The sequence below is a fragment of the Carassius carassius genome, chromosome 39, assembly GCF_963082965.1.
Source record: "Carassius carassius chromosome 39, fCarCar2.1, whole genome shotgun sequence".
Taxonomy (NCBI): domain Eukaryota; kingdom Metazoa; phylum Chordata; class Actinopteri; order Cypriniformes; family Cyprinidae; genus Carassius; species Carassius carassius.
In genome coordinates, this window is record NC_081793.1 from 25699881 (window position 1) to 25724546 (window position 24666).

Genomic DNA, 24666 nt, shown 5'->3' on the forward strand with positions numbered 1-24666 from the left:
TGAAACTGCAGAGCAGAAGAAAATCCCAATGGCTTCGACCTGCTATTAACTCTTATCAGCACAGGTTGGTGCTGTTCTACCCTGTAATGCATTATGAAGTCAGGCTTTACAAATATTCAGACTATGTTGTGCTTATGTAGTGTGACATAAGCGTTATGAATCACAGCATCTGTTGCTCATGTCCAGCACAGAATGAACATAACAGGCCTGCACAGCCTAACCCCAAACACAGAACGAGGTGAATTTAGGATCTTGTCCAACCAGAACAGGTGTTTTCCTACAGGCTCATACACTCATCCACATTCATACAACACTCAATGCTTTGTCTATCCTCCTGATGATATCTAACTAACTACTGTATGTATGTATATAAAAACAGCTGATGAACACTTCATGCCTAAATTTCACATTATTATAGATATTAACTTTTAAATGATATCTCATGAAATGCAGATTCATCAGTGCTAAATTTAGTGACAAAGAAATGACTGCTAAATGGTATTAAGGTGTTACATATTTAAAGGTAAGAAAGAAAAGCTTTGCTCTTGTTAACCTGTGTAAACGGGTCAAAATAAAGCATAGTTTGCCCAAAAAGTGTTAGTTTTATTTACAGTTTGCTTTTAATTCTTACTTTTATTCACTTATAATTGTTATTTGTTTATGTATGTATTTATGTATAAATATAAACGTGTTGTTCCAGCTTCCTTTCGCCTGCGGTGATGTCCTGATGTTCACTAAAGAGTGGCAGCAGGTGTGACTGGGTCATGCAGTGTGACGACCAGAGATACAAAACAGAAACACACACACACACACACACACACACACACATTCATGCACAGTCTTGAGCAGACATGTCAGAGGATTTAGTGAAAGGACACAGAGATTGATGCATTTTATTGATCCCCTAATAGAAATTCAGGTGTAAGGAAACATCCATTTCATCGAGCTCTGAGTTACAAGCCCATTAAAATATAACGTATGCCATGATAAAGTCACATAACTCAAAAAGTCAACATGCATTGAAATAAACAATGTATCTATTTATTTTGTTAATGCATTTCCTTTTATTGTTTTGCTCAATTTATCAGTAAAAATATATTTGCAGTAGTTCTGTTCAAATTATTTATTGTTTTGTTTTTGAAAGTCTCATATACTCACCGAGGCTGCATTTATTTTAATTAAAAAATACAGTAAAATAGCTATATTGTTGAATATTATCATCATTTAAAATAACTGTTTTCAAAATGTAATTTATTCTAGTGCTGCAAAGCTGAATTTTCTGCATCATCTCTCAAGTCTTCAGTGTCACATGATCCTTTAGAAAAAATTGTGTGCTGATTTGCTGCTCGAGAAACGTTTCTTATTATTATCAGTGTTAAAAACTGATTCATGTTCAGAAGTAAATAGAAACCTAGTATAAATGTCTTCACTTTCACTTTTGATCAATTTAATGCATCTCTGCTGAACATTAATTTCTACCAAAACAAAAAACAACAACTAAACTTTTCTCTTGTTAAATATTCTGTTTTACTTGAATCCATCACGTTACTGAAGTAAAATGGATTGTGTAGGCCTATCTTTCACGTTGACTTTAATTGGCATGCCATTTCATGAAAAACTCCCCAGTCTCAGCACTTATGAAATGTGTTTTGAAGTAGCAGCTGGTTGAGACAATACAGTAGTGAAACCACTTTCAAACCACAAAAAAATGTGTCATGTATCACAGGACTAAATCTGTACAAGAAGACACCCCTCTAAATATGCTGTATCTGTAATTATTATCAGTATTTGCTCATGCAAGCATTGCTACTATTGCTTACTTCTAAGGATTTGAAATATTTCCAGCCATGTGTCCTCCTGCCACACCCGGGTACATGTGTCCATGCAGCACCAGTGATGAGTAATTTCCACCAATGACATCTGAGTGCATGACGTTATGGTTGGCAGGAAGTCGGCACTAAAAACTTACATAATAATACCTCATGAAACTCTTAGTTTCATTCATGTGGTAACAGAACTTAACTCTTTGTTTTGAATCTGGAATATTAGTTTATCATACCTTTCTTTAGCCATCGTATACTAATAAATCAACAAGTCTGCTTAATCAAAGTGAGTGAATCAGAGCAAGACATTTCAATTTAACCATCCAATATCCACCAGATTTCGGCCAAAAGCATCTTTGACATCCATTGGCATCACACATCCTTCAGGATCCAACGGATCCCCGAATCATCCAGAAATAATGCTGCATCTGCAAAGAATAGTGTGTGCGTGTGTGTGCATCTGGAAAAGTATACAGTATAAAAAAACACTTCAAAGGGTCATGTTGAAGTGTTAAGTGGTAGGTTGTCACAATGTCCCAGTATATATTTTTTTATTATTTTTATTTGTGAATGTTGTCATGAAAATGTAAAGTATTCTTTTTTTCATGTCAGTGTAGGTTGTATTTTTACTCCTCTGAAAGGCTGAATATTACTCAGAAATAGCCTTTGTGACAGCTTCCCAGTGTGACAACTAGCCCCTTCTTGTTTCATTATCTCTCTCTCTCTCTCTCTCTCTCTCTCTCTCTCTCTGTGTGTGTGTGTGTGTGTGTGTGTCAAAATCTACTTCCACCTAAACAGAGCAAACACACCGAGCTGCTCCTCTTCCTCTTCTTCCTCCTCCTCCTCCTCCTCTTCACAGCTGAAGATGGCGGACCCGGCCGAGTGCACCATCAAAGTCATGTGCCGTTTTCGGCCTTTAAACAGTTCGGAGGTGATAAGGGGAGACAAATACATCCCCAAATTTCAAGGAGAAGATAGTGTGGTCGTCGGGGTGAGTTTATAACATGACATCACGATGAATTTCCGCCGTGACGCCCGCCGTCCATTTCTATTAGCATCCGCTAACCACCTTCAGACGTAACTTATCCTGACAGAAAATAACTTCTTCAGTGCATTCTAATGTATAATACGATAGTAATTTGTGTTTTAGCATTATTTTGTGTGGGAAATGTTGCACGCGAGGCTATAATTTAATGACAATCGTAAAGTGAGTTTTAAATCATCGTTAGCTCGGTGGCTAACAGCCCTCAGATGTAATGCAGTACAATGTCAAAATGTTTGATTAGGAACTTAAAAACATTAACGTAGGACCTAAGCGTTTTTGGCTTAATTTAGTATTTTAGTGCATTTCGAAATGGATTTTGATGTCAAACGGATGATTAGTAACCACTAGCCCCGGTTCTAATGTTAATCAGTTTGTTTTCATTTAGAAAATCAACAAAAGCTAAATAAATATGACGTTATACATATTGCACATTTCACGTTAATATGTGGATTTAACGTTAAAAATGAATAGATGAAGTGATCATAAACAGTCACTAAAGCCAGTCTGTTATGATTTGGCCTACTTTTATAACATGAATGAACAAAGACCATTTCGAGTCATTTATTATGGCTTTAATATGTAACGTTATGCTTCTATTAGGATCAGACAAATATATGTGTATTTTTAGAGCATGAAATTAAGTAATCTCGATTCCTATATCATTTTGTTTGTTTGTTTGTTTATGGGCCTGTAGATATTGAACGCCAGTTAGGCAATATATAATCCAAATGTTTCTACATGTCAGGTTTTATGTAAGTTTTTTTAAAATGCATTGTTTGTGAAGCTGTGAAAGTTTAAATTGATTTAAAGTTTAAAGAGTAAAAGATGCTGGCTAGATAATGTAATGAATAACTTTACTAATTATCAGTGACTTTTTTTCTGAAGTTGGAGCCTTTTTCATATGTTTGGTTTTGTATTTGTAACTCTCTCCACAGACTGTAAAACAGAAATAGGCCTAATTCTCATTAAAATGCTGACATCATTGGATTGGCATGATATTGGCTTCTCCTTAGGGATTGAAATGTCTTGATTTTGCATGTTATTTTCTGTCAATGCGTCATTACTGATTTATTTACATTATGAAAATGGCATAACATTCTGGAAATTGTAGTTATTCTGTTATTGAATGGCAGTTAAAATGCTTTTTGCATTTATATTAAGTACTTGTTTGAACTTTGAATGCAGTAGCTATGGAAATCATTTAGTGATGTGGTGTTGAGTCACATCCTAAAGTCCCCTCCTGCAGTCTGTGTAGTGTATGGGTGACTATTAGGCGGAGTGGTTTTGTGGTTTTGCTGTGGACAATCAGCCCTGGAGGTTTTTCTGTCTTACTGAATGAAATGGCAATATAGCGTCTAGAGTTTTTTAGCTTCTCCTTCATTTCTGCAGTTACACCATACTGTCTGACCAACAATCGGCCTTTTGTTTTCCAGAGCACTGACGCGTTTTGTGTGTGCATTTGGGAGTCGGCCAAATGAGTTTTGTCTTCCAGCTGTTTTGAGCAAGTCAGCATCAAGCACTAAAGCAGGTGGATAAGGTCATAAATTGGGCAGTAAATCTTGCTGCACTGAAGGAAACCAAACCTGCCTGTCCAGCTGCAAATACAATGATCAGCATTGGGATTATGCACATCTTGTTGTGTTGATATTGTTCTCATTTCAGTATTATTTCATAAGGGAATATGCTGTAATAATTACAGCTGTTTTTATGCTTGTTCGATTCTTTTCTTTCTTTGTCTCTACGCAAACACAGCGCATGCTCTCATGCATGTTTGAAACTAACATGTGACGAACGTTCCCGTCTCTGTGACCATTGGGAGTACAATTAAAATCTCTCATTGGGAATACTGAGAGCTGTAAATAGTGCTGTTCCAATCCTGGCTGTGAAGGAAGCCTCGGGACATTCAGCTACTCAAAAACAATCTTTTTGTAGTCTTGTGATTGTCTGAGGACAATAAGTCATTCGAAATTCCAAAGCTGGAATGTGAATTATTAATATTTTTAAAACACAGTGCTGGTCTCATGCATGTAAGTCTTTGATTATTAAAAACATTTTGGCCACTGAATGTTTAAGTTATGTTATTTGACAATGAAAATGTTAAATGTTAGTATTGATGGACATGGATATCTAGACGTTTATAGTTACTTTATAATACATGAGGTAATTTAAAGAAAATGTAAAATCGAAACAAAAAGGTGTATGTTGCTATATGATGCAAACTTGCTTGGTAGATGTTATTGATTTGTTGGGGACAGTTAAATATGCTATTAAAACTATTAGAAAAGTTTTAAGTATAAAACATAAATCGAAATGTTTGCCAACTAACTGAAAGTTAAGTTCCAAAGCTTAAATAAAAAATAAAGCTAAATGGAAATATTAAATAAATAAAAAAAATAAAAATAAATGACAAACACTTAACAAATTACTAAAACCTTAAATAAAAACCTAAAAAAAAAAAAAAAAAGGCGCCAAAATTTCCGCACTGAATGAATGGCGGATGGTGCAACGCACTGTTTTTCAGCCTCTGTCGTCTCACTATGATGATATGAATACATGAATTTTATCCCTATCTGCTGTGAGAGTCACTTCATTAGCATTTTATTGTTTAATTTGACAAAATTACCATCATATCACATACACAGCGGCTGCAAGTTCCTCACGGCAAACTGTCAAAATAAAAGTTTGTGAGAACAATAATACAACTACTACTAATAAATATTAATAATTATTTATTTTTAAAGGAATATTCACATTTGTTTTATTTTTAATTGGTACTGTAAAGTTCTTTTAGGCAGCACTTTGTTTGCAAAAATTTGATTAAGATAAATTCAATTGTTTTATGCCTTCATCTGATTACCAGCAAAATTAATAAGAACATTTTATATGGCCCTATTATTGTTTTAAAAAGACCCTATACAAAAAAAGTTTAAAATACTTAATTTCTTTTTATAAATGTACCATTTGTAAACTGATGTTTACTGTTCTTTTTTTTTCAATAGCATTTGTACAAAAGCTATATTCACTGAATGTAATAATAAAAAAAAAAAAAAAAAAAAATATATATATATATATATATATATATATATATAAAAAAAAACGAGAATCGAATCGAGAGCTTGTGAATCAAAATCGAATCGAATCTGGTCATCTAAATCGATACCCAGCCCTATTTAGAAATATATAATACTATAACAACAGTCAGAAATTGTCCAAGTTATTTTGGCCAAGATTATTGGCATCAGTAAATGTTCCTACCGAATAACGGAAATATTGTCTCTTAAGAAATTGGGATTCACTGATACCTCTTCTTTCAGAACGAGTCCGATACCAATGCTTTAATTTTTGCCAAAACCGATACCCATGCCTGTATTTTCAAAGCATTTTTTTTTTTTTTTAACAAATATTGGGCACAGAGACAAAATAAGAAGATGAAGAAGAAAAAGAACAATCATGTTAGTTGGCTTTAGTTAGCAAACAGATATTTCCACACTTAATTATACCTGTTAAAATGTATTGTATAAGTTTTGTTACTTTCACTGTTCATTTAAATGGCGCATTAGACCTGCTCCCTTGCAGCAGCTCAATACTGTAATGCAGGGAACCACTCCTTATTAGGGGTGTGACGAGACACTTATCCCACGAGACGAGACAGGGTTCACGAGGACGAGATGAGACAAGGTTTTTAGACTTTTTTTAAAGAAATCCTCAATGATGAAATATATAGGGCAAAATAGTCTTTTTCAACTGAAAAACACAATGAAAAAAATTTATATGCATTTTCGAAATCAACTTGTACTTCATGAAACTAAACTTCTATTTTAATTAATTATATGCAGCAATAAACAATGTGTAAACCAGAGCTGCACAATTCTGGATAAATTGAGAATCATGTTTTTGATATAATAATTTACTAGTGCAGGGTTCCCACGCGTCCTGGAAAACCTGGAAATCCTGGAATATTAATGACCAATTTTCCAGTCCTGGAAAACACATGGAAAATGAGAGAAAACATAGATTGTCGTGGAAAAAATCTTGTTGTCCTGGAAAATTATTATTTTTAAATTTTTTTGATCATTAAAGAATTGGTCGACAACTGGTTGAAACAATTAACGTAACAAAGCGCTCTGTTCAGGGATGCTGAGTTTTGACACGTGAGCTCACGCTGTTTAAGCTCCCTGTGACATATGACGCTGTCTCGTGTTGCCGGTTTTCAGGTGCTAGAAATTAAGTGCTCGAATGTTTGCAGCAAATGTTCACTGGTATGCAGGTAATATTTAATTACATGTTAATATTATTGTAAAGTAATTATTTTGATACGCATGTGCAAGGGGTCTGCACGGTGAATTACGGCATTTGCTTGAGAAAAGGTTATCGATTTAAGTCTATTTTATTTAGAATCGTTGGAACGTCTTGCATCCCCATGACAAATCAGACCCAAATTTCCCAAACCTGTTTTATGAACGATATAGGAAGTGAAAATAAAATGCTGATGCGATGCACAGCGATAATTGCATGTTCATAGTGCAGCACAGACTTGTGAACATGATGCGGAGGCCGGTAGTATATAATAGTACTTATATAAACGTATATATAAAGGCACGTTTGCTATTGTACTATTGTCTATTTGCTCTGTTTCACCAACCTAGTAGTTCCAAACAGACGTTTCTCTTAGCAACAAACAGTACAGTGACGTTTCTTTGCCGACTGAATCTTTGAGAAACGATTCATGACCCATTCATGAAGACCGTCATTTTCTTCATTCCTAAATAAGCGTTTTGAATGAATCGTTTGATAGAGTGACTCCAATGATTCACTCATTAAGACTGTTATTTGCTGCCATCTGCTGGTGGCAATAGTTGAATTTTTAAAGCATCTTACCTTTCCTCTTTCTATTCTAAATTGTATTTATTTTAAAACATTAAATTTGTTGCGTTATTTTGTGATATACTGTTCGTTGATATTTTATTAAAACACTAGATTATTACTAGTGTTTTTTTTATGAAATACCCAGCTGTGTGGCACTTGAGCTCCCTTGACCCTGTGATCATGGTTGCAAACAGAGATAATTCAAGAGAAATGTTTCAAAAACTCTTGCAAGTTTTGCTCAATGCTGGTTGGTACACTGCACCTCAGTGTGATGAGGTTCTTGCACAGTACAAAATGTTTCTAATTAGGGATGTGCACGGATAGTCGAACATTCGCATATTCGTTCTGCTCTAATTATTCGATAAATAAAAATGATATTCGAATTTCGCAAAAAAAAAAAATTCACAATAAAACCTAATTTGGTCACTTTCTGTGATTCTCCACGGCATATTTGAAGGTGTATGCAAGCAAAAAATAATTAATGAATGATTAAGAGGCCATTCACATATCGCGCCTAATAAGGCGTGGAAAAGGCTATGCGCGCCGCTTTCTCCTTCTTTCCAAAGCGCTCGGGCAGAAGCGCTCCTGAGGCGACGCGTTCTCTCCATGAAGACGCGAAAATTTCAGCAAAGGATAAATGGATTTGCAGCACAAAAAAAATCGCTTTCAGTAGCTCTGCTACTAAATTTATTTCAAAATGACAATCCATATACAGCTATGATCAGCTGTTCCTTCATCTTGACTGAGCTTTCAACGTTGTTACAGGAAAGGATGAAGCTGAATGTTTAGTTCTTGTCACATGACCTGCGGTGCGCTTGTGTCATTCTGAAAGTTGAGATGTTTTTAACTCGATGCAGTGCGGACGCGCCTGGAAAAACGGGACCGCATCGCACCACGTGCGCATCGCGACCGCGTCGCTTCCATTATGAGCGCGCATACCGCGCGCCTACATTGGAAATAACGAACTTGAGCATGCAAAAGACGCGATATGTGAACGCCGCCTAAAAGAACTGCGGTCTTCTACAGTACTTCACATATGCCGTGGAGAATCACAGAAAGTGACCGAATTCAAGAACATTGTTGCAGCATCTCTCAAGCAACGAATAAACACCGCTAACTTGGAGAATGCAGTGAAAACTCCTCTTTTCGCGTCTGCCCTAGACCCTCGGCCCAAACATCTCAGGTTTCTCGATGAAAACATGAGAGAAGTAAGAAAAAAAAAGAACATTTTCCTTGATGCGAGTGGTGCGGATGCAGTCGCCACGATGAAGAAGATGCAATGCCCACTCGTCGGAAAAGGCAGAGCCAGTTCTCCAGCGATGATTACAGAGAGTCCAGCCGAGACGAGTGGGAACAGTTCTTGCTGGAGCCATGTATTCCACCAGATGAGGATCCCATTCAGTGGTGAAACGAAAACACGAAGCGCTTCACAAAACGTATTCGCTTAGCACACCGTTATTTGTGAGTCCCGCCAACGTCTGTGCAGTCAGAGCGCGTTTTCTCCGTGGCCGGCCTTATTGTTCACAGACTAAGGAGCCGACTTTCCCCCGATCATTTTTTCATGCCCGTATTTCTTAACAAGAACATTTGAAACAATAGAAAAAAAGCAAAAAAGATTTGCTGACAGTTTAAAAGTTAAGTGTAAGCTACATTCTGTACAATAGCCTAATTGCTGCAGGCTGCTTTACGTTTTTTCTTTGTTCACTTTTTTTTTTTTTTTTTTTTTATCTGTACTTTTGTTTGTTTGCACGCATTGTTAAAGGTTTTCAGCTACAAAACACGATGTGTAATGTTCAAGCTTATTGTAAGCTTGTTCAAAATGACGAAAACAAATGTTGCTGAAAAATAACGTCTGACTCATTAAACTTAATTTAAATAAACGAATATTCGAATATTCGTTTTTTGTGAGCTCAAATATTCGAATGTGATATTTGTGGAAAACGCCCATCCCTATTTTTAATACACGTCTACACACACCATAAAGCAGAATTCCCAAATTTTGCTTACACTTCCAGGATGGACAAGTTTCGAAACCAAGCATTGAAACCATGCAGAAAGAGGCAGATGAAATGGCCGTCAGGGCAGAGAGAAAGCATGACTTCACCTTACTGACAAAATCAAATGCCAAATTCAAATCGAAAAAGTGTCGCAGACAAAAGTGAGGAGTTAACAGCTCTAAAACAAAGATTGGAAAAGTTGCAAGAGAGTTTGAGCCAACTCAAATAGTAAAAAAAATTCACAAGGTTACTGTGGAGCTTAATGCAGTAAATATTTTGGACAGACATTTATTTGTTGTTTAGTCTGTTTGGGACAGATGCTTTTTGCAAACAATTTTTTTATAATGCCTTTTATTTCTTTGGAGACTGCAGTTGGGGGAAGAGGGAAGGGGAAGCTTAACAAGAAGGGCCTAGGCCGTCGTTATAATGTGTTCATTAAAATAAAGTGTAGAGTTTACCTTCAGAATCTGTGTGTGTGTGTGTGTGTGTGAGAGAGAGAGAGGGAGAGAGGGAGAGAGAGGGAGAGAGAGGGAGAGAGAGGGAGAGAGAGAGAGAGACCAAATGGTCCCCACAAGGATAGTATAACCTGAGATCATCTACATTGTGGGGACCAGCCAGCAGTCCCCATGGGGGAAATGGATCAATAAACATACTAAATGTTTTTTTGAAAATGTCAAAAGTTTTCTGTGATAGTGTAGGGGGATAGAATATACAGTTTATACAGTATAAAAACCATTATGTCTAAGGAGATTCTCTACCAGGATAGTGAACCAGACGTGTGTGTGTGTGTGTGTATTTGGTGCATTTCTGATTTTATAGTTGGGTTATAGCCATAAATTGTATGCTTTTTTTAAAAGAGGAGAGAGGAATATATTACTTTAGGCTGTGAATATGTGATCCTTATATTTTATTCCCATCATCATGAAATTTGAAATGTCCTGGAAAATGATCTCTGAAAAAGAGTAGGAACCCTGTAGTGGTTCTGAAAAAAATATATATATTCATTTAAACAAATTTTTTTTTTTAAACAAATTTTTTTTTTTTTTTTTTTTTAATTAAACGGAGTCAGTATCTCAATTCATAAAGTGTGTTAGAGTGTGTTGTGTTTCTCACCTGGTTAATCTAGTACTGTGTGATAGTGGTATGGTGAGGAAATTTGCCATTTGGACGGTTGACATGAAGTCAGTCGGGAGTGGATTGGTCACATCAACCAGAATCAACCAATCAGGATCATGAAAAAGAGGAAGTGTCCCTGCTAATGACCAGATACATCACAGAACTTGCTTCTGTAATCTTTAAAGTTCATTCAGTGTAGAATTTGACAGAGTGGTTTAAAACAAGAGATGTTGAAGAATCAAAAGAGTTGATTCTTTAAAAGAATCAGAAATAATTTAATGTGAATTAGTCTGCCGTTTGTTCGCTTTTGTTTGTTTTTCCGTTATCTTTTTCTTGCAGTATTTTTATATCACATATTGAATGAGACCAAGAACTTATAGCGCTCATGGATCAAAAAAAGATCCCGAACCAGTTTTTATTATGTCATATAATCTTTATGGCTCTTCTTTCAAGCTCTTGGGTATCAAATCACTCTTTTTATTTTTATTTCCCAACAAAGTCTGAATCTCTTAGAGGAGACCTGATGTGTCTTGTGAGGTGTCTTGGCTGTATATTTGACCTGATTGTGATGATTTGTTGTCTTTTGATTGGTGTCAATCAGTTGTTAAGTGATTAGTGACTGTCTTGTGTGAATGAATTGGAGTTTAACTGGATGTATAGGTATTAGTTTACTACTCCTATAACAGGCTTTCTACTGAAATCACTGCCGATGCTGACATCACATTCTTAAAGGTCCCATGATGTGGATTATTTTCTTTTTTAAAAATGTTTTTTTTTTTAATGTTTCCTGATGTGTACTTATATTGTTAGAATGATTTTGACATTTAAAATTTAGAAATAAAAGGCATTTTTATATCCTGATTAGGGCTGTGCAATTAATCGAAATAAAATCGCGATTTGAGTGTGCGCGATTTCTAAATCGCCTTATAGCATGATTTTCTGCAGCCCCGACCTCCCACAGTATGTTATCTGAACCAATCAGGATGCAGCGCACATATGAGGACATATGGGGAAGATTCCAGATCGGCCCGTCTGAGCTCTCGTTTTCTTGAAGGCAGAGCAGGACACCCAGGGCTTGGTTTACACTTATCAAAATTACTAGCCACTGGGGGACCATAGACAGGCAAGAGAAACTCATATTAATGTTAAAATCCTCATAAAGTGAAATGTTCATGTCGGGACCTTTAAATCTTATGTCAAATCAAATTGTTCGAGTGTAATACTATTAGGGAAAATTAGGGAAAATAATAATAATAACGCACAATGATTACACATGTTCATTGTCAAACTGGTAACAATTTATGCCTTTTATTGAGTAGATTATTTGTGCTTTTACCTCTATTTTTAGAGATGCACAGCTGACGGACTTGCTAAAAAATAACCAATACTCTTTCCTTCAGTATTTTGTTTGTTTTTAGTTAAAATACAATTTCAGTAAGCTAGTGAGTCATTTGATGTTTCAGTCCAGATTATTCATATCAGTTACTGATTTTCTTGTTGGTTTAAACTTTTCCATTAAAAGTAAAATAAAAATGTTTAGCTGCATTCAGTCTTACGCTTATCACATATTATTCACAAGCTCACAGTTTTAATGTTTTATATAAAACGGCAGTAGTAGTGTCATTGGTATTTAACAAAAAATATTAGGTTGCATCAGTTTGCAATACTGTATTTGATGAGTCAAAAATGTCTGAAAGCAAGGCTGTGCACTGTTAAATCTGTTTATAGCTGTACAGAGTGAGCTCATGCCTGGGGGAAGACTTCTTATAAAATGCTTTTATTGTGTTATAACAGCTGAATTTACTGAGTCTGCTGTTTGTTAAAGGTTAGAGCCATTCGTAACAGGAGGGAAGGGTGTTTTGTATTTTAGCCTGTAGAAATGAGGGTCATGTTTCGTCTGAATGTAAAACATTTCCATGAAGGATCATCTTTAAGTCTTATGACTGTGGTCTGCTGATTTATCATATATAAACAGATATACAGTATGCATAATGAGCCATCATTCATTGTCTGTCTGTCTGTCTTTCTCTCCAGGGAAGGCCGTATGTGTTTGATCGAGTGTTTCAGTCTAACACTTCTCAGGAGCAGGTTTACAATGATTGTGCTCAGAAGATAGTTAAAGGTAAGAAAGGAGTCCTCCAGGAGACGTGGCGTCCGGATCACATGATTCAGGAAATAGTTATAATTAATTGGCTCCAAAACCTTTCATGATTCCATTAATATTTAATCATTAATAATTCATTGAAATTAATTAATTTATATTGATTAAACAACACTAAATACCATATTTCTTGTATGGGATATTTATTCAAACGGAATGTTTTGTTGTGTTTGTGCCCTGCAGATGTGCTTGAGGGTTATAACGGTACAATATTTGCTTATGGACAAACCTCTTCTGGAAAAACACACACCATGGAGGTGAGAATGTCTCTAGAAATAAACATATTTAAAGTCAAAAAGAATTGTTTATTGCAACAGGCATTGTGATTTTCAGTGTGTTTTTGTTGCTGATTCCATTTTTGCTAATAATGACTATCAGTATATTTACCGTATTGTATATCATCAGACAGTATAATATCGATTGAATTGGTGTTTTTGCAATTGTTAAGGGGAACCTGCACGATCCAGATGGCATGGGCATTATTCCGCGGATCGTCCAGGATATATTCAATTACATTTACTCCATGGATGAAAACCTGGAATTCCATATCAAGGTTTGAAATGAACATAAAAATAAGTGATAATTATTCACAGGGTTCCCACTGACATTTTCAGACTTGGAAAAAATGAATGACTTGAAACTTTAAAGGTCAAAAGTTGTAGGAAGCTTGGAGATATATATTAGTATTTCACAATATTAAAATAAATGCAGCCTTTGTAAGAAATTGTTCAAAAACTTGAAAAAAAAAACCTTTTGCACAACAGTGTATTAATTTCAGACTGCTGGTAATGAAATTCACAGATCTCTTCTGCTTTGACAGGTCTCCTATTTTGAGATTTACCTGGACAAGATCAGGGATTTGCTGGATGGTACGTGTGACTGAATAACTGTTTTAGAGATTGTTTAATCTGAGTGTGATCTGTCTAAAAAAAAATTATAATAATAATAAAGGATTTTTCTTTCAGTATCTAAGACCAACCTGTCTGTACATGAAGACAAGAACAGAGTTCCTTATGTAAAGGTGAGTCTGTGTTTTAGTAATTAGCTGTGCATGTATCAGTGAAGGAGTGGTTCAAATCTCTTTCTCCATCTGCAGGGTTGTACTGAGCGGTTTGTGTGTAGTCCGGACGAAGTGATGGACACCATTGATGAAGGCAAATCCAACAGACATGTGGCTGTCACAAGTAAGCCCGTTTAAATAGTCAGACACACTGAATAGCTGTTTTTAGCAATCTGAAGCTTTCCACACCTGTTGCTCTTTGAGTTACATTAGCGAGAGTAGTTTCAGGATGTTCTTTCTTATTTGATTTATTTTGAGATGTTTAAACAACCAAAAGAGTGCCCTGTTGTGTGTTTGTAGTTAAAGTTAGTTGGAAAAGGAAACTCATGCTTTCTCTGTGGTGTGTGTCAGACATGAACGAGCACAGCTCCAGGAGTCACAGTATCTTCCTGATAAACGTCAAGCAAGAGAACACGCAGACGGAGCAGAAACTGAGCGGGAAACTCTTCCTGGTGGATTTAGCAGGAAGCGAGAAGGTTATCATTCTGTATCTCTCTTTTCACTTCCTCTTTCACTTGTTCTCTCTGTTTCTTTTGCAAACCCATTCACAGACATTTTCAACTCCTTCATTCTCATCTGGTTTCCGTTCAGGACCCATAATAGCCTATGTGATTGGATTAGTTCTTTATTAATGTTACGTTCATTTGTGATGTTTTTGACTGCAGGTCAGTAAAACCGGGGCAGAGGGTGCTGTGTTGGATGAAGCCAAAAACATTAACAAATCTCTTTCCGCTCTGGGAAACGTCATCTCTGCTCTGGCTGAAGGATCGGTAGGTGTGATGCACCCAAGCTCTACAGTTCACAACCCTGCATCTGATTTGCTTAAAATGTCATTTGGTAGCATTTTTGCTTTCCATAACCAATTGTAATGTGAAGTCATCTTAAAAACTGACACAAAGACGTGATTCCCATCTTCCTCTGAGCTAGTTTACAATTATTTGTTCAATTCCCTGCCATTTTCACATATATGAATGCATCTTTGTAAATCAGCATATTTATTTATTTTTTCAAGATGCAGGACTGTGTTATAATGGATCGAGATAATGACTGAATACTTCTTTCCCCTGTCAGACGTACGTTCCCTACAGAGACAGTAAGATGACGAGGATCTTGCAGGATTCTCTGGGTGGAAACTGCAGGACAACTATAGTGATCTGCTGCTCTCCATCCTCCTTCAACGAGGCCGAGACTAAAACTACGCTCATGTTCGGACAGAGGTGATGAGATATAACAGACTGAGAGTTTTAATTAAACCTTCGATTTGATCGACAAGTCATTTTTCTGCTTTTCACCGTTCTCAGAGCAAAGACCATCAAGAACACAGTGTGTGTGAACGTGGAGCTGACAGCTGAGCAGTGGAAGAAGAAATATGAGAAGGAGAAAGAGAAGAACAAGACGCTAAAGAACACCATCACCTGGCTGGAGAACGAGCTCAACCGCTGGAGGAACGGTACTGTAATGACATGCTTCATGTTCATTCAGCTGCAGTCAGTGAAAATTACACACAACTGGATTGTGTTCGGTGTGTTCTTAGGTGAGAGCGTACCCATTGAGGAGCAGTACGATAAAGAGAAGGCAAATGCAGATGTGCTGGCCCTGGATAATGTGATGAATAATGAAAAAATCACCTCGTCTCCCAGTGTGCCCGGCCTTAAATTGACTGATGCTGAGCGTGAGAAGTGTGAGGCTGAACTGGCCAAACTATACAAACAGCTGGATGACAAGGTGAGATGAACTACTGACCTTAAATGAATGAAGGTTTTGGACATTTGCTTTTGGAATGTAATTGCAAATCTAGGTATCTTCAAGACTAGTAATATCTACATATATATCGGTTGGAATAAAAAGTCTCTTCCGCATTTCCCCCGTATCATTTGCTAGAGGAATGTTTTCAAAAACATTGTAATCCAATATTTGGGCTCATAAAAAATGTATATTCGACATTCTGTTATCAAATATCATCAACACGTTACACAGCTCTGACTTTTACTTTACGTGCTTAGGATCTATCATGGATTTATGGCCAGCAAAGCAACACATTGTCAAATTCGCATAGTGTTTTTATTTTTCAAATGATAATTACAGATCGAATATTTAACTATTTGTGCACACCCCTAGGATACAGTACCATTCAAAACTTTTAACACTTTTATTCAGCAAGAATGTTTTAAATTGATCATATGTGAAAGTAAAGACATGTATAATGTTATAAAAGTTCTCTATTCCTAATAAAATATATCCTTTCGATCTTTCTATTCATCAAAGAATCCTGACGAAAAAATATGTCACAGTTTCCACAAAAATATGAAGCAGCATTGATAACAATAATGCAGAAAATTCAGCTTTGGAATTAAAAGAATAAATTATATTTAAAAACGTATTCACAAAGAAAGCAGTTTTTTGTATATTTTAAATAGTATTTACATTTATGCTATTAACATTACTGCAGTTTTGATCAAATAAATGCAGACGGTAACACTTTAGAATAGGTAACACTTATTAACTATTAACTACAACATTTTTCTCAATAAATTCTTCATTTGCTGCTTATTAATAGTTAGTAAGGTTTTTGTTAGGTTTAGGTATTGGGTAAGATTAGGCATTTAGAATAAATTCAAGTAGAATAAGGCATTAATATGTTCTTAATAGCACTAGTACATGGCTAATAATCTAGTAATATGTATGCTAATAAGCAACTAATATGTGTTACCTATTCTAAAGTGTTACCATGCAGACTTAGGGAATATGCAAGAAAAATAATGATAATAATACTGACCCCAAACTGCATAATATCGGCCATCAACCCCCCAGCAATCTTAGACTCTTGTTATTAATAATAGTTATGTAAAAAATTCTCATTCATTACATACATTCTGTGTTTCTCTCTCTGTAGGATGACGAGATAAATCAGCAGTCTCAGCTGGCTGAGAAACTCAAGCAGCAGATGTTGGATCAGGAAGAGGTGAGATCTGAACATGCACATCAGATTTACATTATTCCTCATAAATTTGAGCAATTTCTTTTCTCCGAGTTGGCTGTGAATCATTTGGATACTAAAAACTTGGGAGTTGCCCTTTAAAAGCTGTCAATAGTAAATAGTGTTGTGGCCTAGTGCACATGAGATCCCATCACATTCCCTTCTTCTTTCTTCTCAATAATTTGACACTAATAATAATAATAATTACTGTAATGACAGTTTTTTGCCACAATAAAAAAAAAAAATCTTTGTGTTGTAGCTGCTGGTCTCAACGCGAAGGGACCATGACAACCTGCAGGCGGAGCTCACCCGTCTTCAGATGGAGAACGAGGCGTCTAAAGAGGAGGTGAAGGAGGTGCTGCAGGCCTTGGAGGAGCTCGCAGTCAACTATGATCAGAAGAGTCAGGAGGTGGAGGACAAGACCAAGGAGTTTGAAACCCTGAATGAAGAGCTCAACCAGAAATCTGTGAGGAGAAACGCTTTGCTTCACTGTTGTTTTATGCTATGTGATGGTGTCTTGCACCGAAAAGTTATAATTTACATTTGCTTGAAAATTTTGACAGCCAATTTGATTCAACTTCAGAAGACCCAGAACATCTGATGTTAATTATAATTGTAATAATAACAACTGTGTATTAATAATGTTGTATTATTGATATCTACAAAAGATAAAGCAATTCTTGTATTTAAAAGAATGTAATTTTAAAGCGGCAGGGAAACTATATCGGTGCTAGTAATGTGAAGTTATGTCTTGGTATTGGTTGCTGATCTGAGCTGTCTGTTGTTGCAGAGCGTTCTTGCATCTATCGACTCTGAGCTGCAGAAACTGAAGGAAATGACCAATCATCAGAAGAAGAGAGTCACTGAGATGATGTCATCACTGCTTAAAGACCTGGCAGAGATCGGCATCGCCATAGGGAGCAATGACATTAAGGTAAAAGGGCAAAATTAACTTCTATTTCACGTATTATATATATATATATATATATATATATATATATATATATATATATATGTATATGTGTGTGTGTGTTCTTTTTGTCCTTGCTTTTTATTTTCCACTTCCTTTGAACTGTTTTAACTGCTCACCCTGCTTTCTCTAACCTCAGTTATTTCTCTTTCTTTCTCTCTTGTCTGTGTTCTGTCTCCGCAGCATGAGGGCGGAGGTCTCATTGATGAAGAGTTCACCGTGGCTCGTCTGTACATCAGTAAGATGAAGTCTGAGGTGAAGACTCTGGTGAAGCGCAGCAAACAGCTGGAAAGCGCTCAGGCCGAGAGCAACAAGAAGATGGATGAGAACGAGAAAGAGCTCACAGCCTGTCAGCTCCGTATCTCTCAGGTAAACGCAAGAACGACATGAGAAAACTACAAATCTTCTCTTTTATTAAGGTAGTTCATCCAGAAATGAAAATTGCCTGCACTTACTCACTCGTATAGAATTTTAAACTTGTTTTAGTTTTTTTTACTGAACATAAAAAAGCATTTACAAAGCTCTTCTAGTAAAACCATTTCATTAGTTAATTATTGTAAGACGTTAGCTAAATCGAAACACCACATGCTCACCACATGCATTACAATACTAGCATGGCATTTACAGGAAACTGAAAAAAGATGTTGAGATTTATTTGTCTGTGTTTGTATACAGTATGAGGCAAAGATCAAGTCCCTGACAGAGTATCTGCAGAACATCGAACAGAAGAAGAGACAGCTAGAGGAGAACGTCGACTCTCTCAATGAGGAAATGGTCAAACTCAGTGCACAGGGTACATATGCACATGCTTTTCTTTCCTCTCATAAATGCATTTTAATGCCCAGATCGACCAACGTTCACTGCCCTCTTGTGGTGAGACTGCATTGGCGTGAAAGGAGTTGATGAGGTTTATTTTTCCTTGTGCAGAAAAAGTTCATGCCATGGAGAAGGAGAATGAGATACAGAGTGCTAATGAAGTCAAGGTAAGCATTTGATACATTTCTCTTGCATAACAATGATTTTTCTGAATTTTGAATGAATTTTCTCATTATAATCTTTATGTACCTATTACATTTTCTGCATTTGAATAGATTTAGAAAGGGGGCTTTTGCTAAAGTATAAGTTTTAATAAAGAGATTGTGATTCATAGTTTCTCTGGATGTGTGATCGTACAGGTTGCAGTTGAGCAGCAGATCCAGAACCACAGAGAAGCTCATCAGAAACAGCTGAGCAGCCTGAGAGATGAGCTGGAGACCAAGGAGAAACTCATCACTGAACTGCAGGAGTAAGACACACACACACACACACACACACACACACACACACACACACACACATCTTCGGGCACTGAATGAATCCACATGGGCTTATTTTTTCACACTCTGTTTTCTGTCTGCAGTCAGAACCAGAAGATCATGTTGGAGCAGGAGCGCTTGAAGGTGGAGCACGAGAAACTCAAAAACACTGACCAGGAGAAGAGCCGCAAACTGCACGAGCTGACGTACGACATGCAACAGTCATACCGAGATTTTAATAGCATACGAGAATCGTTTGGTCTGGTGTCTTAATGATGAAATATGTTTACAGGGTGATGCAGGACAGAAGGGAACAGGCCAGACAGGATCTCAAAGGCCTGGAGGAGACAGTGGTAGATAATTTTGTTCTGTACATGAGAGGCGTTTCATATTTATGTGTCCACGCTCTGATCGCTCTCTTCTCCTCAGGCCAAAGAGCTGCAGACTCTTCATAACCTGAGGAAACTCTTTGTTCAGGATCTGGCCACACGGGTGAAGAAGGTATCGCAGTTGTAAACACATTCCCCTTTAACTGAAATTTGTAGTTAAAAAGTTGCTCCAGATAATTAAATCGTTTCAATGTGGATTTTTATAGAAATTATAATGACTAACCCTGAGCTATGGTTACTGTTAAAAGCTAAACGTTAGACTGGATTTATAGATTGTTGTGTATAGCTGTCTTTTTTTTTTAAACGCCTTTTCTGTGTAGTTCCTGTTTAAACAGGACGCTTTGACAGACATCAGAGCTTATCCTTTTATTTAATTTTATTTGTGTTATTTACTTCTTGAGAGTTGTACCTTATTCTAATTCTTTAATGATTTTATTATTTTACCTTTTTTTTTTGCTATTATTATTATCATTTATAGTACTATTTTTTTAATTATACATGTTTTATTTTACTTTATATTATTATTGGTATTTAATTATTTCTTATTTTACTATTGTAGTTTTCTATATGGCTAGTAGCCTTTAGTTTGTCACTGACTTCAAAGCTAATAGATATCATAAAACTCCAGTTATGACTTTATCGACCACTCTCAGACGTGGCTGAGTTATGCATTAACATATTTTTCAGAGCACTGAGATGGACTCAGATGACACTGGCGGCAGTGCGGCACAAAAACAGAAGATCTCATTCCTGGAGAACAACCTTGAGCAGCTCACTAAAGTGCACAAGCAGGTAACACACTCAAAACATCGGACGCCACGGGCATTCTCTCAAAACACATGCTTACTGATGTCTTTTCTTCTTTTGTGTAGCTGGTGCGTGATAACGCTGACCTGCGCTGTGAGCTGCCCAAGCTGGAGAAGCGCCTGCGGGCCACGGCGGAGCGTGTGAAGGCTCTGGAGTCTGCACTCAAAGAGGCCAAAGAGAACGCAGCCCGTGACCGCAAACGCTACCAACAGGAGGTGGACCGCATCAAAGAGGCCGTCAGAGCCAAGAACATGGCCCGCAGAGGACACTCCGCACAGATCGGTTAGCTCAAACACACTTTAAAAGAGTGCAGTTACTAGATTCAGCCAAGTGTGTACGGAAGACAGGTGTCTTTTGACATTTCAACTTACATACTAGAACAGAGGAACAGTGAAAGTTGTCGATTGCTACCAAGAGGTGTTGCTCGCTCACATTTGTAGGGATATTAGTAGATTTAAATGATTAATCATGGTTCATCTCATGTTTTCATTTGAATTTACAACAATTAATGGCCAGCTTTGAAGCTTTTCGGTTTGTTGTCAGCTTTTAAAAACAACTTTTAGGGCTCATACACTTGCAAAAAAAAAACAAAAAAAAAAACATGATCTCACACAGAAACATGAGTCTCATTGCTAGGAGATGCATGACCAATGAAAACAATATTTGTTCTATAATGAGCGCAAATTATCAGACATGTTTGATCTCCTTTAACTGGATGGAATCTTATGCCGCGTTTCCACCGAAATTACCCGGAACATTTGTACCAGGAACTTTTTTTCCCAGGAACATTTTCCCCCCCAGACCTGTTGCTTTTTGCGTTTCCACCGCGGTGTAAAGTACCGGGAAGATTAGGCAAATAGTCTGGTGACGTAGGTCTGCGCGCGTTTCTGAATACAAAGTACGCTGATTTTGGACGTGCATCCTCGGTAGTTCAGACTTTGTGCATTCGACTCGGGAGTGTGGTGTCCGCGATGACGCAGGTCCGGTAATTCTGCAAACAGCAGTGTACTTGATAACTTCAGTCAGCTGACCATGGCTATTGCAATTTTCCTCTATGTACATTTACAATAAAACGAAATAGGATATCAAATACCACTGCCTCCTTTCGTTTTCATTTAAACATAATGAATGAGCTGCAGAAATGCACTTAGTTCAGGGATATGTGTATATGCAGCCATTACAATGAAACGAAATATTATATAAATTTGCCTTTTTTATTTTAATTTTAACATATAGATAAACTGAATACAGACCAAAGATAACCTGTAAGATTTACCCAAAATGAATTATATTTTATGTTAAACCACTAAAGAGACATCAGAGCCAGCGGCACACATCAGAAGGTCTAGCCGAGGTGAGGCTGCTTCTCGACGGATACATGATCACTTAGCTTATTTTTGAGCACTGAGCACATTTTTAAATAGGCTCTGTCTTTAACCACAGATTTGAGTTTTAAACAACTACATTCTCGCCTGAAATACTTTTAAAATTACATTTCATGACACAATAACAGTAATATTTTGAAAATGATCCGAATAAATGGTGGTTGAACCCAAACAATGCTGCGTGAACTCAACCAATCAGGATGTTTGGCGCCCAAGTCCCGCCCCCGAAAGTTCCAGAACTTTGGAAAAAGTACCACCTCGCCAGCAGGGACTTTCCGAGGGGCGTTTTTTTTACCCGGAACTTTTAGTTCCCGGTTCCTGCGGTGGAAACACACCAAGTACCAGGCCAAAGTCCCTAGTTCCTGGGTAAAGTTCCTGCGGTGGAAACGCGGCATTAGTCTAATGATAAAAAATTATTGTCTGTGCCCATCATAAACTAGGCCATTTTTTATAAAAAAATGTCAACTCTGACTGCCAGATACCTGCATACTAGCACTGACTCATCCAGACTGCAAATTAGGCTGAAAATCTGTGCAGAAGTCTTATGGGGAAGTCTTACGGGGAAGTCGTGGCCTAATGGTTAGAGAGTCGGACTCCCAATCGAAAGGTTGTGAGTTCGAGTCCCGGGCCGGCAGGAATTGTGGGTGGGGGGAGTGCATGTACAGTTCTCTCTCCACCTTCAATACCACGACTGAGGTGCCCTTGAGCAAGGCATCGAACCCCCAACTGCTCCCCGGGCGCCGCAGCATAAATGGCTGCCCACTGCTCCGGGTGTGTGCTCACAGTGTGTGTGTGTGTTCACTGCTCTGTGTGTGTGCACTTCGGATGGGTTAAATGCAGAGCACAAATTCTGAGTATGGGTTACCATACTTGGCTGAATGTCACTTTCACTTCACTTTTTTTTGGTGTATTCCAGCCTTTTAAGGAGTGATTTTTGATGGATAGATTTAGTAAACCAAGTTAGTAAACAATCATAGTTAGTTTTTTGTCTTAACTAACTGGTCATATTTCCTCCTTTCCCAGCCAAGCCAATCAGACCAGGTCAGCCCCCTGTCGCCTCTCCCACTCACCCCAATGTCAACCGCTCAGGGGCGGGGCTCTTCCAGAATAACCAATCAGTGGGTATCCGGGGTGGAGGCGGAGTCAAACAGTAAAACAAGTGAGTAAATGCTGCAAAATACTCTTAAATATGTCACATTGTGGAGATAAAAAGGATTGCGAATATAATTTCATTCTTTTTCCTTTTTCACCCTCTGTTTCTTTACTGCTCACTCTTTCCAGCTGTTGAATGCTGAATTTAACTCCAGTAGCCCCAGCTGAAGCTGATATCACCCCAAAAAGCTGAACAGGCATTCCACAGCACCGGGAGGGTTCAATACTATACATATGAAAGTGAATATAATTATATATATAGGTGTATGAAACATGAAATACTATCCCCGTCTGGGCTGTACAGTTGTTCCTCCATTCTTATCTCTCATATCTTCCCTTTAAAAATATAAAGATAATGGAAAAAAAGACAGGCTTTTTGCACCAGAAGAAACGTGTGTAACTAGCGTGTATCTCTTCACTCTTGCACAGTAGGTTTCTGCTCACATCCTGCTCTCCACGTCCCTCACTGTGCCAAGTTGAATGTATTAGGCAGAAATGAATGAAAAATTAAAAGAAAAAAAAATTAGCTGCATTATTTTAGCCTTATTTATCTACGCTCACATTTTGGGTTTGCTTAGAGAGTTAGCTTGTTCTCTCTGGCTTTGAACATTTCAACTAAAGTTAAACACTACATATGAACTGTATATATGAACCACTGAACTAGTTTTTGTAATGATGGACATGTTCAGAAGAAAGATTTAAATTATGATGAAAGTAGATGAAAGGCGTCTGAAAGTAGACAAACGAGATGCAGTTCCATGAAATGAGAACAAAAAGGCTGCTTAATGTAGATTCACCTGTGCTGCAGGTATATTTGAAGCACTGTACGAACACATAACGAGTAATCACTGTTACAGCATAACGACCTGTGTGTATGCCACATCCTGAGCTCTTTGATGAGTTCAGTCACATGCTCATTTTAACATTTCAATATTTCACTTCAGTTCTCACAGTTTAGGCAGGTAGAGTTGCTGCTCTGTAGCTCAGTCACTACAAATCTTTAATAATCATGTGTGTGGATTTCTCTTCTTAGTTTTACCTACCATATTCCCAGACAGGATTCTTCTTCTATTGTTTTTGGCAGGCAGGGAACCTTGCAGTTTATTAGACCCAACAATGAAAAATGCATTCACTCTCATTTTGTTCCAAACCTGTTTGATTCTTTCATGAAACACTAAAGAATATCAAAATGTTTATGCTGCTTTTTGAAATGGAAATGGATGAGGATGGACAATTTCAAGCTCCAGAGAGGACAAGAAGTCCATTATGACTTGTGCCACTTCTGAAGTTCAACAACCGCACATTTAAGTCATAATTCACTTCAAATCTTGCCCTTCTTGATCATTCGATTGAGACATAATGGCATATTTGGTGTCATTGACATCAAACCTGCTACAGTGTGTCTTCAATCACAATATTTTAGTTAAAACGTAAATGCAAATGAGATGTCAGATGTCAAGATTTTCACTGGTTGTCATACTTTAAGCTGCTTTTTATGTTTCCGGTGCTCCTTTTCAATCCTTGTTTTCGTTTTATGAAAAGAAAACGTCTTTTTTGACAGAAAAATGAAATGGATAAAGGTTTGGGATGACATGAGAGTGAGTAAATGATGACAGAAGTTTA

General features: G+C 37.2%; 1 protein-coding gene across 1 annotated transcript; it reads left to right on the forward strand.

Moving 5' to 3' along the window:
* Positions 1 to 2622: 2622 nt before the first annotated feature.
* LOC132121683 (kinesin-1 heavy chain) lies at positions 2623 to 23687 on the forward strand. Its single transcript, XM_059531357.1, has 26 exons — positions 2623 to 2814; positions 12882 to 12969; positions 13192 to 13265; positions 13457 to 13561; positions 13829 to 13877; positions 13974 to 14029; positions 14105 to 14192; positions 14420 to 14544; positions 14734 to 14838; positions 15140 to 15285; positions 15370 to 15518; positions 15603 to 15793; positions 16962 to 17030; positions 17305 to 17511; positions 17836 to 17979; positions 18199 to 18384; positions 18691 to 18808; positions 18943 to 18998; positions 19191 to 19300; positions 19415 to 19516; positions 19603 to 19663; positions 19740 to 19811; positions 20387 to 20491; positions 20572 to 20788; positions 22915 to 23050; positions 23173 to 23687. The coding sequence occupies exons 1-25, from the start codon at positions 2689 to 2691 to the stop codon at positions 23043 to 23045; spliced, it is 2880 nt and encodes a 959-aa protein (XP_059387340.1). The 5' UTR covers positions 2623 to 2688; the 3' UTR covers positions 23046 to 23050; positions 23173 to 23687.
* Positions 23688 to 24666: the final 979 nt, after the last annotated feature.